We start from the raw sequence: 19,272 nt of genomic DNA, 5'->3' as shown, positions 1-19,272 counted from the left end.
AAGCAGACAGGAATTTCTGTCACATAGGTCTGGGGAAGGTTTCCTATTGTCAGTCTGTCTCAGTCTTCATCATCTGTCACATACTATTGCAGTAACTGGTCGGTGGTTCAGTGGATAGAACACCAGGCCTGACCTCAGATGCTTACTAGCTGGGTGACCCTAGGCAAGTCTACCTCATTTTCATCATCTGTAAAATGGAGATAATAACAAATACCACTTACCTCCCAGGGATATTGGGGTAACATAAGCTAATATTTGTAAAAGCAAAACAATTTGTATTTGCAAAGGTACCTGTATAAATGCTAGTTATTCTTATTATTATTGATTGGATTCCCTACCTACAGTCTCCCCCTTCTCTCTAATCCCTTCTCCACAGGGCTACTAAGATTATCTTCCTAAAGCACAAGTTTGACCATGTCACTCCCCTCTCCTAGAAACTTGAGTGCTTCCTTACTGTCTCCAGGACTGGGGTGGGGAACCTTCGGCCTTGAGGCCAAATGTTCTGTGAAGTTTGATTCAATGAAAGGGCTGCCTTTGAAAGCCTAAAGGGCCACATGTGGCCTCAAGGCTTCACGTTCCCCATCCCTGCTCTAGGACAAAATAGAAATTCTTTAACTTGGCTCTTTTTTCTTCACAGTCTAGCTCCAGCTCGCCTTTCCAGCTTATCGTCATTCCCTTTCTTGGTGTTTTAGTCAAACTGACCTACCGGCAGTTCCCTGCACATGGCATTCCAGCTCTCACTTCAGTGTTTTTGTACCAGCTCTCCTTGCCTAGAATGGACTCTTCCCCACACTTCTGCCTCTTAGAAGCCCTGACTTCTTTCAAAGCCTAGTTCATGTGCCACCTCTGCTAGGAAGCTTATCCTGATTCTCATGGGCTAGGGAGTGCCCTTCTCTCCAAATGATCACCAATATATACTATTCACATGTTGGACCTCTCCCAATAGAATGTGAGCTTTTGAGCTCAGGAACAAGTTCTCCTTTTGTTTCCATATCCCTAAGTCCATATGCAGACACGCAATATATATGTATGCATATATGTGCATATGTATGCATACATGTGTGTATGTACACATACATCTATGCATATATTCATGTATACAGTAGTTGGTAAATGACTGTTGGATGGCATTGGAAGGCCAGATCTGACTGGCATCTGTCAGACAATAGTTTAACAAGTAGGGCTTAGATGCTAAGCTTCAATGGTAAACCCTGGGAGAATCTATGTATAGGGAGAGACTGCATGGTAAACCTCTTCCTAGGGATGAGAATGTGGAGTTCCAATGAACACAATTCATATTGGGAAAAATATTCAGACCTCCTATCATTTGGAGCCAATCCAAGGCTGATGAGCACTTATGGATATTGTAGCAGAGATTTCTGCTCAGGTATAGATGGAACTAGATGCCATCTAATGACCCCTTAAATTCTGAAACTCTAAGATTCCAGTCTTTTACCACTTACCCACCCCCCATGCTAATTTAGGTACAACTTAAATTGCCCTTTTCTTTTCCTTTACTATTTACATAGCACCAGCAGAACCCAACCTGTGTTTATGTGAGACCATTAAAAAACATGGTTTGAAAATCCAAACTGCCTCCTTCCTCCTCCACTCTGGGGTAGAATCATTCCCCACCCACCTACCCATAACCCATAAGGCATTCTCTGTTCAGAAGTCAGAGTCTGGGCCTCTGGTAAGGTGCTTTCTTCTCTCCTCCCTCCCTCCCCCACCTCTTGCTTCAGACACTCACCAGGCACCGGTGTGATGAGGTGGCGTTTAGGTGGTGTGTCCTGCCGGGTGGGTCGAAGAGCTGGGGGCCTCACTGTAGGGAATCAGACGGTCAGTGATCCCACTGGCCCAAGGGCTTCTTTGCCAGGTAGAAAACTTCATACCATACAGTGAGGGGATCCTCATGGGATTCCAAGAGGTCCATTCACACTACACACACACACACACACACACACACACACACACACACACACCTGCTCGACTTTTGAGGGCTTCATATGCTTCAAGCTCCATGGGCATCACTAGGCTGTCAAATTTGCTGAGGTCTCCAGGGGTCACTGCACTCCTGGAGGGTGCAGGAAGGAAGGGGGTGGTGAGTCAGAAGGCTCAGCTCCAGGAAAGGAAGGTGTGTGTGTGTGTATGACACATGACAGAACCCCCTGGATGCTGTCTCTTCTAGGTGCCCCTACCTGATGTCCCGAAGCAGCAGCAATTTCTCTGGCCGATCCAGGATGGCCAGCAGTGGCCTCACCAGGTCCTCCACCCCGCCCTCATGGACGTACTGCAGACACAATGACTAAGGGTCAGACAATGAAAGGACTTCTGGTCTGTGTGCATGATGGGGGTTGAAGAAAGTCCCACCCCTCCATTGCCAGAACCTTAAAACATGATCCCTAGGCTGCTTCTGCTATCCTTGGTACTGGTAACATTTCCTGCCAGGATAGGGAAATGGACAGGATGACTTGGGCTAAGGGAAGAGGGGAGGGAGGAGCCTGGTGTTCTGGCTCACCTTAGGAGAGGGTGGAGAAAGGGCCATGGGCATTTCAATGCTTCTACAGAAAGCAATCCTCTGTAGGCAATTTGGCCACCTTGGGGGTCTTACTCTAAAGTGACTGTTTTAATTTAAACACTAGGCTCTGACTATTTGTCTAGAGGTGGACACTGGGCAGTTACTCTTGACAAGCAGGCAATGGGCTGGGAGTCTTGGAGATGAAGTCATTGTCTGGGAATCTCTGGTCAAAGTGAAAGGTGAAGCTGGAGGTGGGAGAAGGGAGGACCTCCAGCATCTGTCAGGTGAGTCTCTAGGTCTACCGCCACACACAGGCTAAGCTCCCCAGAGTTCCCAATCCACCCACTCATACAGCCCTGCCTAGCCATGATGTGGAGTACAGCTCCACCTTGTGTCCATAGTGTGACCCAGCAACGAGGAGCGATGCAGAGATGCGCTCCCTGGTGGCCAGAGTGTGACATGCATGGAGACACAACCGTACACATGGAGCCGACGCATTACCTGGTTACCAGTCGTACACATTCACAAACTAGAAACACAAACACATGACACAAATACAGAGATACAGCACCTTAGACTTGGAAGGCATTTTATCATCCTTCTAGTACCACCTGAAGCTGGAGGTAGAAAGGAATCCTTTCTGCAACATCCATCAATCAACAGGCATTTATTAAATACCTCCTCTGTGCCAGGCACCGTACTAGGTGCTGGGGACACAAATATAAAGAATGAAACAATGTCCTCTTCCTACATTCTAATATCTTATCTTGACAAGTGGTTACTCAACCTTTTCCAGAAGACCCTTGGTAAGGGGGCATCTACGATCTCCCAAGAGATCCCATTCCACTTTGGAATCCTCTCATTGTTAGGGAGTTTCTCCTTTCATTGACCCTCACACCACATACACCCAGACACATACCACAGACAGTCACACATGCAATACATATATAAATTGCATCCACAGGGTCTTCCCTTGACTTACAGACATAGAATTATAGGATTTAGAGCTGGAAGGGACCTTAGGCATTATGTAATTGAAGCCCTTTATTTACAGAGGACAGAACACGCCTAGGGAAGAAGAATTACTTGCCTGAGATCCTGTCCTATTCTATGTATCATATACATCTTGCTAATATCACAGATGTTCTGAGCCAACATTTCTCCATCTATTAAACAAATGTGTTGGATGAGACGATCTCAAAGGCTTTTTCTAGCGCTGTTGTCCTTTAGCTCTGTGCTGTGATGATTTAGCCCCCTGTCAAGCTTTGACAAAGTTGGAAGCTTTTTTGAACCTCGCTTTCCCCCTCTGTAAAACAAAGGCCTTGTCCAACCAAAATTGTACATTATCTTCTAGAGACAGGGTTGCTTTCCTCAGGGAGGGATACCCTTAAACATCTGGCTAATAGGTCCCTGCTTTTGTTTAACCACTTACAAACTCCTCTATTGGCCATTTAAAGCCCTTTGCAATCTGCCTCCAGCCTTTCCAGGCTAATTATGAATTACTCCCCCTTACACAGACTCCGAGCCAAATTGGTATGCTTTCTCTTTGCCATATAAGATATTACATCTTCTGCTTCTGTGCAAAGGCATAGACTGTGCCTCTTGCCTGGAAGGCCCCTCTCCTTACCTCTGCTTCTTTCTCATTGTACCTTTGTAATATACCCTATATCTGTGAATATTTTGTTTCTTACTAGAATGTAAGTTCCTTGAGGGCAAGGACTTTTTCTATCTTGAGCACCTAGTACAGTGCCTAGTACATAGTAGATATGTAATAAATATTTGTTGGTTAATTGGTCATCCTCACTCAACACCATGTCCTCCAGTATGGACAGAAAGGCTTCTGGAGACAAGGAGGTGACAGCCAGAATGAGAGATGTTCTCTCCTACTAGGGTACCAGGGTACTTAGGGGGATGGTGATAATTTCTATAGCATTTAAGTTTTGCAAAACACTTGATATGGATCTTATTTGATTCTGACACCTTTTTAAGATTATTGCTATTATTATCCCTACTCACAGATGTGGGAATTAGACTCCCAGAGGTCAAAGGATTGCTTATGGTTACATAGCTAATAAATCTCAGAGACGGGTTTTGAGTACAAGCCTTCCTGATTCTTAAGACAAGCACTCCCCCACTAAGCTACTCCTCTAAATGAATGGATATTAGGAGTTTAATGGTGGGTGGGGAAAGGTCCAGGTGAAGGAGGAAGCCAGGGGGAGGCCTACCCGGGTGCAGTGACGAGTGACAGCCAGGACCTCATCATCGGTCAGAAGGCGCCGGGCCAGGTCCTGTATGAGGGGGAGACGGCTCTCCCACACCTGGATCTGGTTCTCTCCATTGGACAGTTGGCTGGAGTGTCCCTCTGATCCAGGCAAGAGCATGGTGTGGGCTCTCTCTCTGTCTAGGACTGGAGGTAGAGATGAGAAGGACCCACAGTTAGGGAACCAGGACCCAACAAGGAATGAGATTTCTTGATGTCAATGCAGACAGGGTTTGAGGACCTTGCCCATCTAGACTCCATGCTCCCCAAAACCACATGCACACTGGACCCCTCCCCATCCCCTCAACCCAACCTAGGACACACTGTTATGTTCTCTGAGAACCAAACCCCAACACTGGCAGGGGGAACTTACCCCTTCTCAGTTTCCAGGTAACAAACTTCTGCACAGGTCCTGATCCCCCTGTGGAAGAAAGCTGAGCTCCAGCCTCATGGCTGAGTCAAGTCAGCAAGTACCTAGTGACCACCTCTTCTCCTATGCCAGGCCCTGGGCTTGGCTACACTGAATGTGGGGGACACAAGGGGGAAGGGACGGAAAGGAGGAAGAGGCAGGAGCAATTGAAGAAATGCTCCCAGCCCCGGCTGGGGAGACAAACCTAACACACACTGAGTAACCAGAGAATGAGACAGGAGGCCAAGTTACTTTAACAGTAATACACTGGATGGCTGAGGACTGACAGCCACCTGTCTGAGGAAGGAGAGATCAGTGAAGAAGGCTCCACATCCACATGGCACTTGAGCTGGGCCTTATGCAACTGATAGGATTTGGAAAGGAGCATGGAAGATATTTTAAGTGGGGAGAAGCATGTGAACAACAGTGCTAGAATGTACCTGGGGGGTGAAAAGGAGGAGTTCCCATTTGGGAAATAAGGCTAGAATGAGATAATGGTGGAAAGGGAAAGGTCCAGGTGAAGGAGGAAGCAGGGGGAGGCCTGCCCAGATGCAGTGACGAGTAGGGCCTTCTGGAAGGCCTTGAATGCCAGACCAAGGGAATTCAGACTCTTTCCTGTGGGCATGCTCCCCAATTTCTCCATGAAGCTCACTGTCTCCAGTGAAATAAACCCAGTTTTACACTGCTATTCCCTAAATATCAGCTATTATTATTAGGAGGAAAGGAAGGGAATAAAAATTCATATAGGCCCTACTATGTGAGAGTCATGGTGCTAAACACTTTACAAATAATATCTCATTTGATCCACATAATAACCCTTTGAGATAGGTGCTATTATTGTCCCCATTTCACATCTGAAGAAACTGAGGCAAATAGAAGTTAGTTTACTTGCCCAGGGTCACACAGCTAGTCAATGTCTAAGGCTGAATTTGAACTCAGGTCTTTCTGACTCCAGGCTCAGAGCTCTGTCCACTGCATCATATAGTTAGCTGCCTTTCGTAATAATAGCAATAAAAGACCTGACCACCCCTCACACACACACACACACACACACACACACACACACACACACACACACATACACACATACATACACCATACCAGGTCTATCCCTCACTCTGGCTTCCCCAGGGGAACAAGTGTTTCAATGTGCTTTTTTTTTTTTTTTGCAATTGGGGTTAAGTGACTTGCCTAGGGTCACACAGCTAGTAAGTATCAAGTGTTTGAGGGCAGATTTGAACTCAGGTCCTCTTGACTCCAGGGCAGGCGCTTTATCTACTGCACCACCTAGCTGCCCTGGGAAGGAAGTGTTTACACCAGAACACAGACCCTCCCATCTTGCCCTCCTCTCTCTAAGGCTCCATTAGTCTGTTTTAAGAAGAAAAAGGGTTCTGGGGTAACCCCACCACTTGGGAAGGCTAGCCAGACTCGTTTCACTGAGGACAGTGAAGGTCAGTTAAACCAGTCGCTTGTACTGGTAAGGGCAAGGTGAGGGGACATTTTGAAGATAGGAACCATCAAAATTATTCTCTTACCTTTCTCTGCTTCCAGATGGGACCGGAACCTGCAGGTACTCTCATTCTCTAGCCCTGAGGCCTCATTCTTGCCATCTCCTGCTGGCCGCCCACTCTTCCCCCCCTTGAAGAAGAGGTTCATCAGTGTCTTGGAACGCTGCAGGGCACCCTTCTCTGGGGGCGACCCCGACTTCTCCTTCCGTCGCTGTTTTTTCTCCTCTGGGTATAGGAGACAGGAGGCTGGAGGGCTGGGTGGGAGGGGAGTAACAGGGGAGGGTGGAGATGGTCTAGAAGGGGGATGGGGGAGCCACTGGAAGGGGCTGAGGGAGAGGGAGCAGAGTCTACCAGCTTTCGTCCAGAGATCTCACTGTAGGAGAAATGGCATCTAGGTACCCTTCTCTGTCCTCCTCTCCATCCTAACCCTCCCTGGGAAACTTTAGCCTAGGGCAATTTGGAGAGAGACTTATATGGAGGTGGAGGAGGGGATACAATATGATAATGGAAATAGGATGAGATTGCAAGGGCAGAGTCAGGCATGGAGGTCCAGAACCTGGGATAGGGATGGAGTTAGAAGCTATCGTAAAAGACTTGGATTGGGTAAGAATAAGACACGCTCATCCCCAACATACCCCATAAAGTCAGGTAGCTCTGGGAGCGAGTGATGGGGGGCCGAGGCCTGCTGAGAGCCAGGAGTAGGGCTGTTTTGGGGGACTCAGACAGCGCGGCGTCAAGGCGAGAGCCAGATCTTCGAGCAAGGAGGGGCCCATCTGATCGAATGGCTGTGTCTCTGAGGATAACTGTAGGCCGGACACTGCACCATGTCTCCACTACCCCGCTGACCTCTGGCTCAGTCTGGATGGCTGTGTCTGCCCGACCCCAGCCCCTGGACCCTGGTCCGACTAGCTCCTCTGTGGATAGGCCAACATCCACCATGTCCAAGGGGAGGCAGCTGGAGCCAGAGCCAGAACTGTAGGGGGTGCTGGAGGAGTAGGAGGACACAGCTGAACTACTCTCCGATGTCTGTGACCGCTGCTGCAGGGGCCCATTGTTCACTATGAAGAGGCAGGGGCCTAGGTCAGTCTGGGGAGATGGATGGGAGCCTACCCTCTCCCTAGAAGCCCCATCCTGCTTCCTGCTGGCCTTTTAAGATCCCTGTTGAGTGTAGGAGGGGACTAGCCAAGTTAGGAGCTGTGTGGTAGAAAAAGCTGTGGTCTGGGAGTCAGAACATCTGGGTTGTAGTGCTAGGTCCTCCACTGATTCCCCAAATGACCTGGGCAAATTGATTTCTATCTTATCTCGAGCTCTATCCTCAACTGAAAAGTGAGGGGATTGGCCTATCTATGATGATACTTTCACCACCTACCTTGTAGGTTCAAATGTTTTAAAGTTCAAATGACAAAAAGCTCTTGGTGAACTATAAAGTGCCACATGACTAATTGTGAACTAAATTATTATTGCAGATCAGGGCTTTTGCACCTGGAACTCTCTCTTCTCATCTCTGCCTCCTGGCTTCCCTCAAGTCTTAGCTAGAACTCCAGTTTCTGCAAGAAGCCTTTCCCAGTCCACCATCACCTGGGTGCCTTCCCTGGGAGAGATCTTGTTGTCTCTCCCATTAGACTGTAAGCTCCCAGAGGACAGGCACTGTCAGCGGTATCCATGGCACCAAGAACCCCAGTTGTAGATGGTCCTTCTAAGGCCCTACTCTTCCTTGAATCAAAGCTTTCCTAAGGCGCATGATTCTGAGAGCTGGTAGAACTGAGGGCTGAGTTTAAAGTGTCATACTCCTTCAAAAAAGATTCAAAGATACCCTGGGCCCCAGCTGAGTGACTGGGAGGTGGAGGCTCATGGAGGAAAGGGAGGCTTCTGGGTTAAGCTTAGGACACCCAGGCTCTGGTGAAGTCCCTTCACCCCATCCCCAGGCACATATGGAGCCCTGTGGAGTCTAACCCATTCTGCCTTCAGAGCGTCTTACATTGGTCCAACCAGCAATACTCAGACACCATCTCCTTGTAGGCTGGATACCTTCCTGTCTCCTGGGGGGGGGAGAAAAGGGGAGAAGAAGGGAGAGGAGGATGGGGAGAGGCATGGAGAGGGAGAGAGGAATGCATTAGGGATAGATGTGAGAGGGAAATCGGAGGATCAGTGTGGGAATGGGAGTGGGGGACAGGGAATTGGAGAATTGAGAAATGGGGATAAGGGTAGGAACAGGGTATGAGTATCTTCCATATCTTAAGCAATGGCGAGAATATGACCCAAGAACTGGTTAATGATCACCACTCCCTCCCTGGCTGATCTCTTAGAATCAAATCTAGGAGGGCATCAGGGTGGCACAGTGGCTAGAGCACTAGCCTTGCAGTCAGGAGGACCTGAGTTCAAATCCAGCCTCAGACACTATCTATGTGACCCAGGGCAAGTCACTTCAATTGCTCCCCTCCCCCCAAAAAAAATCAAATCTAGAAGGCCTACAGCCTCTTCTTCCTTTCATTGCCCATATAATGGCCCCAGGGAGTAATCTCCTTGACCCCAGTTCTATCTCTCTCCAAAAGTCATCTTGTTCCTCCCAGCCCACCACCACCACCACTCTGAGCTAGAGTCCCTCCTTCCACTGAGAAACCAGGCCTTATTCTCTCTGATAAAGCCAGCTGCCTTGTTTAGTGCTTACACTTGCTACTTTTAGAAAGTTCTTCCTACAATCTGACTTTTATCCTTCCCAACCTAGTAGCTACCATTTCTGCCTTTCATCCCCAGGGTACTATGGATCTATGACAACCCTGTGGTCAGGGCCTACCTTTATGGTCAGCATGATGTGTGTCTGGCCCTTCAGCACCTCCACAGCCTGGCTGTGACTGATGTGGTCAAACTTCACTCCATTGGCTGCCAGGACCTGGTCTCCCACTTTGATGCCATTCTCTTCAGCCAGTCCACCATGGTCCACTCTGAGACCAAGGAGATCTGTTAGAATACATCCACCCAAGGGCCTCCTCCCAGCTCCTATACCCCAGCCCCCATCCAGTCTACTCACTTGGAGACATAGATTCCCAGACCAAATTCTCTGCCCCCTCGGATGTTGAAACCAAGGCAGAAGTCATCAGAGGTCGTGTACAGGTGCACGATGCGCCTAACTCCATCATCTGAGCTGAAGTCTGAGGGTGTCGAACTGCATTTCTCCACCACTAGCCTTCTATTGACCACATCCACCCTAGTGCCCAGCAGACCAGCCAAGAGAGTTGTGCATCTTTCACTAACAGTGTGGGATACAAGGGGGGTGGGGCCCTCCAGCACTTCAATACCCCCCCATCCCAGGCACACGGCTCCCCACAGACCCTCCTCCAGGTTTAGATACCTCTCACATTTCACTAAATAAGAGTTGAGGGAGATAGTAGCCCTTTTCCCAACTAGGATTCCCCCAGAGCTGGATAAAAAGCCCCCAAGAGAGTGAGCATTATTTGGGGACAAGGACATAGGGACAAAAAGATGGTGAAGGAGAGCCCCCAGGAAAAGAGGATGAGGTCTCTGTTCCCAAAATGCCACAAAGAAGGTCAGGCTCACTCACCAAAGGCCCACCCAAGAGACACAGGCAGGAAGAAAGAGCCCAAGAAGAGCAGGAGGAAAAGAACAGCAATCTCTGAGGAGAGAGGGGATGGGGATATAGGGGCTACAGGGAGAAGAAGGCACAGGACAGGGTAAACAGACCCAGTAGGGAGAGAGGGGCTCATATCACCATCTTAGATTTGGGAGTTCCCTCAGCCCACTGAGTCACTCTCTTCCCCAGGCTGCAGGGACTAGTCTGTGGCCACCTGTGTACTTTCCAGGTTCCTTGCAGAGCCCTACCAAATTATGGGCCTTCTTCTCAGGATCCCAACTCTTTCTCCCAGAGGCCCCATCCAGGGGAAGGTGATTCAGGGGGAGGGGAAGGTAAGATAGATGGAGTCCTCACCACGTGGTCTTCTCCTTAGAGAACTTGATCCCAGGCACACGGCCCATTCGCCTCACCATCATGCTCAAACGGCTGCTCCCCGTCAGCACCTTCACAGCACTGCTCATAGTGGTACTCTCCAGGCTAAGCCCATTCACTTCTGTGATTTTGTCTCCTACTCGGAGCCCAGCTCTCTCTGCAATGGTACCAGATGAGCTGAGTTCTTCCCTATGCAGCTTGGGAACTCTCAATTCATCCTGTCTGCCCCTTCAGTCCCCAGGACCCAGAGAGTATGACAGAAACTCACCTGCGCTGCTCCCTTCCTCCACTTTGCTGACAAAGATGCCCAGGCCATGCTCTGAGCCCCCACGAACACTGAAGCCCAACTTTCCTGCTGGGCTCTTTTCCACAGTGACTGCATTGATGATGTCACTCTCATCACTGTTGGCTGAAGGATGACAAAGAAGGATGATCTGGCGTTTTGGACACTCACCTTCCCAGAAGTTACTCCTAGCTTTTTTAGCACAGTAAGATCACAGACCATCTCCCCTTCTGCAGTGAAGGGACCTCTTGCCTGGGGGTGGGACAGAGGAGAAGATGAGACAGCCTGTAAAATCCCTTCTAGTCTAAGACTTGTAGGGTTATGGGGGCAAGCATGGCATAGTGTGAAGAATACTGGATTTGAAATCAGAAAAGAATTGAGTTGAAATCTCACCTTTGACCCTTATCAACTGTGTGACATTGGGCAAATCACTTAATCTCTCCAAGCCTATTTCATCTGTAAATAGACATTGTACCTACCTCACAGAGTTATTGTTAGGCTCAAATATGGATGATATATGTGTAAAGTGTTTGTAATATATGTGACATGTATTTGTTCATATATGTATATTATATACATATGTGATATATGTAAAGTATTAATCAAAGTTTATCATTATTAATAATTACTTTTTTATTTAATAAGCCAGAGGGGGTGCCTGCCATATGGCATGATACCTGAAGACTCCATTTGAAAGAAAAAAGGGTTCTCCTCTTCTTCTCATACATCCCTTTATAAAGAGCCACCACACATCAAACCTTGTGTCTAGCCCTGTGGAGCTGATGGAAGAAGAGGTCATTCAGAACCATGCTATAAGTATATCCACTGAAGGGGCTGCGGATGCTTAGCTTGGGGAATAAAAGTGAAGGCTTAGGGATGGATGGGGAGGATATAATAGCACTTTTCAGATATTTGGAAGATTGTCATACGGAAGAAGAAACTTACTTTGCTTGGCTCCATAGGGTGCAGGAAAGTGATTTTAGACACTGTTTAGATACTGTTCCTTCGCCTGCACCCAAGGGTTCTTAACCTGGAGTCCACAAAGTTTTTGCTTTTTATATTTTAATAACTGTATTTGAATACACTCAATTTCCTTTGTAATCCTATGTGTTTTATTTTGTCCATTTGAAAACATTATTCTGAGAAGCGGTCCCTAGTTTCCACTAGAATGAACAGGATCCATGATACCCACACAAAAAAGGCCTATTCATGATTTGGGAAGTGACATTAGATTGTTATAAACTCTGGCCAAGAATTCTAGAATTTTGGGATAAGGAGCAAGAAAGAACAGTATAGTGGTTTCTTTTACTAACACTGAAGAAAATTACCTATACATCACTCCTTACCCTCCCACTCCACACATACCCTGGAAAAATTGATTAATGGCATAGCTAGTACAACGTAAATGAGTTAAATCTTCGATGCCTTAAAATTTGGTGTTGCCCTTTCCTTCTAAAAACTGTTGTAGGGGCAGCTAGATGGTGCAGTGGATAGAGCACTGGCTCTGAAGTCAGGAGGACCTGAGTTCAAATCTTGCCTCAGACCAAACACTTGACACTTACTAGCTGTGTGGCCCTGGGCAAGTCACTTAACCCCAATTGCCTTAAAAAAACCCCAAAAACCTGTTGTGACAAGTGATCCTTTGGGCCAAGACCTTCTAAACAAACTAGAGGCCATTTGCCTTTACCAGCAGCACCAAGAGAATGTAAACTCCTCGAGGGTAAAGACCTCACCCTATTTTGCATAGTGCCTAGCATATTGTAAGTGCATACTTAATACTTAATAAGAGCTGTGCAACCTACACAGAAAAATGATGCCCACCCCCTTGAATGTAATAAGCTTCTCTGGATACCATCCATGTACTGGATGCATCTGGTCAATTTTAGCATTTAGATCTATATTTAATGTGGCTGTTCTGCAAAGTCCTTTATATAGCATAAGTACACACCTGTGATCAAGCCAGATATCTGAAAATTGCTTGGCTATTCCAATGTGTCTAATGGTGACACTGTGGTACACACTGAAGAGAGACCAAAGGGAACCTAATATAGTGCATTCCCTTTTATGAGCTGAGGGATGGTTGGTTATTTTATAAATATGGTCTTCTTCTTATCTTTTAGGATGACAATAAAATTCCCAGAACCACTTTGGGGCTGAACTTAACAGAATGAAACTTGATTAGGATAAATATAAAGCTTTATACTTGCATTCAAATAATCAATTTTACAAGCACAAGGTGGGGGAAGTATGGCTAGATAGCAGATCTTTTGAAAAAGATCTGGGAGTTTAAGTGTACTGCAGGCTCAATACTGGGCAGTAGTGTGATATGGTAGTGAAAATGTTAATGCAATTCTACACTGAATTAATGGAAGGAGTCTAGAAATGGTGATAGTCTTACTGAGCAGACTACAGCTAGAGTTTTGTAGAACCACATCTGAGTAAGGACATTAATAAAATGGAGAATGTCTTGGAAGAAGGCAACCAGATTGGTGAAGGGCCTCAAGATCATGGTCATATGAAGATGGGCCAAAGAAGCTGGGGATGTTTAGCCTGCATAAGAGAAGATTTAGGGAAGGATACGCTAGTTGTCTTCTGAAGGGATGTCACATGGAAGAGAGATTAAATGTATTGTTTAGCTCAAGAAGGCAGGATTAGGAACATTGGGTAGAAGCAATAGAGAGATAGATTTAGGTTTTTATGTAAGGAAAAGCTTCCTAAGAATCAGTAGTCCAAAAATAGAATGCATTGCCTTAGGAGGGTATTGGGTTCCCTCTGCCTAGATGTCTGTAAAAAATTAAAAGGGCTAAAATGACTTTGTTGGGTGTATTGCAGATAGACTTTGGTTCAGGTGTGAGTGGGCACTAGAAGGATGTTGAGGTCCCTCCGTAGTTCTGAATTCTACAGTTATCAAGGGGAGACCTGAGAGGAAAACCAAGTCATAAAGGATTTTGTATCTTTCATAGATCTGGTTTAGCACCATCTGGGGTAATCCTTTGATCTACTGCCCTAATCCCAAACCAAAGATGAGTTCTCTTCCAAACCTGGTTCTGGGAACAAGCCTGAAGTTCTGAGCTAGGGAGACAAAGGAGATATCTCAACCATTGATAAGCTCAGTTTGGGACATGATTTTGAGGAGCCAGAGAGATATCCACATGGAGGTGTACAGGTTGAGATATAAAGATCTGGATTTTTCTTTGTCTCTATATCCACACCTGCTCTCCTACCTCTACTTTGACATTTTCTCTCTCTCTTTCTCCCAGGGTTGTTATGAGAAGTAAATGAGATAATATTTATAAAGCACTTAGCACAGTGCCTGGGATATAGTAAGTGCTTAATAAACCCTTCCTTCCCTCCTCCCTCTCTCCTTCTCTCCCTTCCTTCCTTCCTTGGTTCCAGGCTCAAAGATTGGATGGGGGTTCTAGGTTCTGGGCTCACAGGTTCCAAGATTCCAAGCTTAACTGCAGAAGTTCTGCTCATACCCTCTGGCTTCCCTGACTTCCTTCAAGTCTCAGGTAAAGTCTCAACTGTCTGCAAGAAGCCTTTTTCAATCCCCCTTAATTCTAGTGGCTTTCCTCTGTTGATTATTTCCAATTTATCCTGCCTGTGGCTTATTTGTACAGAGTAGTTTTTATGTTGTTGCCCCTGTTAGACTGTGAGCTCCTCGAGAGCAGGAGCTATTTGCTTTTTGCCTTTCTTTGTATCTCCAAGGTTTAGCCCACCATCTGACACATAGTAGGTGCTTAATAAATGCTAGCTGTCTTGGTTCTAGACTCAGGGATTGACTCACTATTGAGAGAATATAAAGCTCAAAGCCTGGTTTTAGCTTCCAGGCCCTGAGACTAGAGACTCAGAGATGAGAAGGTGAGATCTCAGTTCAGAGTTAAGGAGACCCATTCTAGGCTTAGAGCTTGAGGAGGTTCTAGAGTCAAAGGCTGGGGTGGGGGGGTGAGACTCAGGTCCCTAAGGTTAGTGGTGGGTTCTAGGTGCTAAGGCTGGAGGACTTCAGGATCAAAAGGGGAGGGTGTTTCAGGACAGAGAACCTAAGAAGGTTTAAGGCTCAAAGTCTGGGGGAGGGACTGTAGGGGGAGGGTTCAAGGTCAGAGGTAGGGCATTGTCCCTGGCTGGAGGGGGGTGGGGTAAGGAAACAGTACAGGAGTGGAAGGTTCTGGACGTAGAAGCTAAGAGGTTGTTTGAGGCCACAGGCCAGAAGGTCCCATCCCCAGGTGGCCTTGGTCTGGGTTTTGAGGAGGTTCTTTAAACAAGAGGATGCCCCTCCCCCTGCCCCCTTCTCCCTTTGGGCTCCAAGGAGAAGAGATAGAATAACCTCCAGGGGGCACCAGAGTGCTGGGTGCTCTGGTGGGAGTAGGGTGGGGGCAGGAGGAGCACCAATGGCGTTTGGGGGCCTTTGGAGAGGAACCTTAAAAGGGCCATGCACCTATAGCCAGCCCCTGCCCCAGAGAGGTGGGTAGTAGAGCCGCCCACTTGGCATTGACCTTTTCAGAGCCATCTTTTTTTTTTTTTAAGGTCCCGGCTAAAGTAGCTCTGAGGCTGCAGGCTTCCATCCGGAGCCATGACTTCCACATGGCCACCCTGGCCTGCTGAGGTAAAGTGTCCTTGGGGCCTGAGGCCTGTGATCAGGGGTGGGAGTGGGGTAGGAAAGAGATTAAGGGGGGAGCTCCTCCTTTTAGCGGCAAAGCTATGGCCCTGAGCCCAAAGCAGGAGAGTAGGGGGATGTTCCACCCAGGGCAGGGCCTTTTCCATCTCTGAGCCTCATTTCCTCTATTTATAAAATGGGAATAACCTTTACCCCATGGCCTCCGGGATGTGATAGGGCTTTGAGGCTGAGGTCCTTCCCCCCTTTCCCCTTCCCTCCCTACTTCCTCTCCCCTCCCCCTCTTCTTGCCAGCTCCCTCCCCTTTCCCCTCCTCCCATAGCCTGAGCAAACCAGAGGCAGGAGGAGGCCCTAATAGACTCAATGTGGGGACACGAATCTGGGGGCCAGGAAGATATCCAGGTGGAGGTGTGGAGGAAGCCATTGCTATTCCAGGCTGCGTTAGGAGTAGAGACCATCCCCCTCCCCATCCCTTTATATAAAGGCAGCTTTGGGATTCTCTTAAGGCAGGGGTTCTTCATCTTTTCCTTTCTTTTTTTTTTGTGAAACCTGTGGAGCCATTCTCAGAAAAATGCTTTTAAATGAATCCAATAAAACATATAGGATTACAAACTAATTCTATTGGAATATGGTTATAAATAAAAAATGTTTTTTTAAAAGTATTCACAGACCCCAGGTTAAGAATCCCTGTCTAGGGGCAGCTAGGTGGCGCAGTGGATAGAACACCAGCCCTAGAGTTAGGAGGACCTGAGTTCAAATTCAGCCTCAGACACATAATACTTCCTAGCTGTGTGACTCTGGGCAAGTTACTTAACCCCAACTGTCTCACTAAAAAAAACAACAACAAATAAATAAAATTCCTGTCTAGAGAATGAGATTCTCTGAAAATTTAATGTGGCTGGGGCAGCCTCATAGAATTAGGTGTAAATGGACCTAAGACATTTCTGGAACCAAGTATTCCTGAAGTCAGGTGCTTGTAAGGATTTCTGGAATTAGATTGCCTCTGTGTTTCTGGTATCTGTGGCCTTGTGAGAGTGGGGTCTAGGAGAAAAGGAGGAGCAAAGGAACTCAGGGACTGGAAGTGCATGGACTTGAGTTAATTAATAGGAGTTTATTAAATGCTTGCGGTGTGCTACAAATATATACAAGAATGAAACAATCTCAGTTCTCAAGGAGCTTATATCCTAAGTAAGTTGTGAGGTTGGAGGTAGCTAGGAAGAAAAGATGGGGAAGAGGATGCAGGATGTTCAAATACTTATTCCATCTCTCTCTCTTAGTAATGAAAACAGGAAAATGCTACAGGATAGACCCAACCACTGGAAATCCCTTCCCTTTCCTGAGACCTGATCTCTTTTAGGTTTTTTGAGCCAGCAAGGGTGGAAATACTAGATTTAAAGTGTCCTATGCACTTTATTTCAGTATTGAAGGCCCCTGTGGTCTGACAGAAGCCTAGTTTTCTAACTGTACTTCTCTTCAATACATCTGGTCTCCAAGCTTTCATTTTCTTTTCCTGGGCTGCCCTCTGGGCCTCCCTAATCTAAGCCATACTGCCTTCTCACGATGCACATTTATTCTGAATCCCTTGAGGAAACTGTTCCCAGTCCCCTACCTAGCTCATATGGATCTGTCTCTCATTTAAACTCCTTTAGCAACTCATCTACTCATTTAGCTCAGAGCAAACATGATGTCATTTTATGAGTTCAAGACACATGCTCCAGCTCCAGCCAGAAAGTGAGCTCCCTGGAAGGAACTAAGGACCTAAGCTGCAAGCATAGGCCAACACAAGATAGCACACACAGGGTCATCAGAGAATACCTTTGGATGGATTGGAAGAAAGCATGAAAAGGAGCAGTTAGAAATGAGATTGTTTGTTGTAGAAAGGAGTCTTGCTTCAGGCAGATATTAGACAGAGATTCTATGACTGAGAGTTTGCACTTAGACACTCCCTTGCTCTTAGATTCTGTTATCCTTCAGTGCCCGGGATATCTAGTCACTCAGAATCCTTTTTGGTAAGGCCCTGGGGACTCTGAAGCCCTGGTCCCTTGACCTAAGCTGGAAGCCCTACTCCTGTGGTCACATTCAGGAGCCAGTTGTAGGGGTGAGTGTCCCTCCCTTCTGCCCGATGAACTTTTCTCTTCTTTAGGTTCTCCTGCCCTAGATATATGTTTGTTAGGCTCTCAAGATAAGAATGACTGGGCTTACTCCACCTCTACCTCATTTCCAACACGAAGTAGGCTGGAGGGAACTCAAGGGATCTGACTCCCAAGAGTCTGAAGGAATGGGGCAGAAGGAGAGCAGGAGCGCTGAGGCACAGCGGCCGAAAACCACCTGTCTCTCATCTCCGGTGCCCCCATCGCTTCCCCACTGCTGCACTCCCTCATGCCCGCCCCTCCCAGTCCTGGGCCCCTCCCTTCCCTGCAGGAGCACTCCTTACCTTCTATGGGGGAATTGATGAGGATGACTCTGCCCATGGGTGAGGAGGCTCGAATTCCCCGGGGGGGCCCGTCCAACAGCCGCTGTTGCCTCCTCATCAGGTATCGCGTTGCGGAACCAGTGTCGCTGCCCAGGTGCCCACGGGAGGAGAGGGAGCTCAATGAGCCAGAAGACAGGTCCTCCAGGCCTAGGGGGTTCATGGCAGCGGGTCCCTCTGTGGTCTCACGATCCACTCGAGCCTCAACCCTGGACCGGAGGTCCTGTGTTGCTCTGCTTTCCTTGCCCTGGAGGCAGCGGGCCGCTCGGGCCAGGCCAGGACATAGTCCTTGAGTTGGGGGCGGGGTCTCAGGCCCCTAGGGGCCTTTCACTCCCTCTGACTGTATATCTGCACATCGGGGACATCCTAGGCCTGGTGAGAGAGGTGGAATCTTAGGGCCAAGAGGGGGCAGTGTCAAGGCAGACGCCCCCTTAACAGTCACCTTCCCCGCACCCCACCCTTAGGGACGGGGAAGCATCTCAGTCCCGGATCTGGTCCGGTTCCTGCTTCCACCTCGGCCTCCTTATGTAATTCCCCATCCAGGGCCCTGATACTGAGTTTAGGGAAGAGAGTCCATGTCCAGTATTGGAGCCGAAGAGGGGACCCAAAAGGGGTGAGACCAAAGACCTGAGACGTCCGGCTTCAGGCCTTTGGGGAGACGACTGCCTCAGGGAATTTCACCATTCCCCTCACTCCGCCCCCCCCCCGCCTGAGAATACTTGTGAATATTCAAGAAGGGATGAATATTCAATAAAATGAAGCCCCAGGGTTTGGGGGAGGAGGGATAAAGGGGGCGGCGGGGGGGGGCGGGAGAGGGCTTCAGTACCAGGGACAGATCCATAGAAGGTTCTCTCCCGCCCCCCTTTCAAGAGATTAGGGGGTCCATATCTGCACTCTTCGCCCAAGGCCGGCCTCTTCCACAGCCCTACACCCCCATCCTGCTATGCTCCCCTCCTCCCGTCGCCCACGACTCCCTGGAGGAAGATGAAGGTGACTTCCCCTCCTTCCCCCCAGCAGCTAGGGAATTCCCAAAACCCGGGCACAAAGGCTCTCCACCGAGCTCCAGGAACACATCGAGTGGCGGGACTGGTAGTTTATTTCCTCCCTCTCTCCCTAGATTACCCTTCTTCCTCCCTCCAGGTATCACCTCAGTCTGGCTTTAGCTCCGCTTACCTGGCTCGGTGTTCCGCTACTGCGGGCCTCACCTGAGACTGAGAAGGATTGCGGGTTGCCTGCAGCTGAGAGCCCCGC

At 48.1% G+C, this 19,272-nt stretch overlaps 1 protein-coding gene across 4 annotated transcripts in view; it reads right to left on the bottom strand.

Annotated features, from left to right (window-relative positions):
- Positions 1-19,272, bottom strand: part of PDZD7 (PDZ domain containing 7) — a 22,244-nt gene extending 2,972 nt beyond the window's left edge. For 2 of the 4 annotated variants that reach the window (XM_020966854.1, XM_020966844.2), the window contains exons 1-15: positions 19,195-19,272; positions 17,986-18,393; positions 10,925-11,065; positions 10,639-10,813; positions 10,255-10,356; positions 9,724-9,900; positions 9,490-9,637; positions 8,674-8,734; positions 7,331-7,753; positions 6,723-6,920; positions 5,152-5,199; positions 4,744-4,925; positions 2,199-2,290; positions 1,983-2,074; positions 1,751-1,822 (exon numbers count right to left, since the gene is read on the bottom strand). In XM_020966854.1, coding sequence (XP_020822513.1) covers positions 1,751-1,822; positions 1,983-2,074; positions 2,199-2,290; positions 4,744-4,925; positions 5,152-5,199; positions 6,723-6,920; positions 7,331-7,753; positions 8,674-8,734; positions 9,490-9,637; positions 9,724-9,900; positions 10,255-10,356; positions 10,639-10,813; positions 10,925-11,065; positions 17,986-18,184 — 2,110 coding nt within the window. In that variant the 5' untranslated portion in view covers positions 18,185-18,393; positions 19,195-19,272. The remainder of the gene's footprint in view (positions 1-1,750; positions 1,823-1,982; positions 2,075-2,198; positions 2,291-4,743; positions 4,926-5,151; positions 5,200-6,722; positions 6,921-7,330; positions 7,754-8,673; positions 8,735-9,489; positions 9,638-9,723; positions 9,901-10,254; positions 10,357-10,638; positions 10,814-10,924; positions 11,066-17,985; positions 18,394-19,194) is intronic. The other 2 variants (XM_020966867.1, XM_020966860.2) reach the window with 1 other exon arrangement.

The sequence above is a fragment of the Phascolarctos cinereus genome, unplaced genomic scaffold (assembly GCF_003287225.1).
Source record: "Phascolarctos cinereus isolate Bilbo 61053 unplaced genomic scaffold, phaCin_HiC Scaffold_3;HRSCAF=262, whole genome shotgun sequence".
Classification (NCBI taxonomy): Eukaryota; Metazoa; Chordata; class Mammalia; order Diprotodontia; family Phascolarctidae; genus Phascolarctos; species Phascolarctos cinereus.
This window is presented reverse-complemented; position numbering and strand designations above follow the sequence as displayed.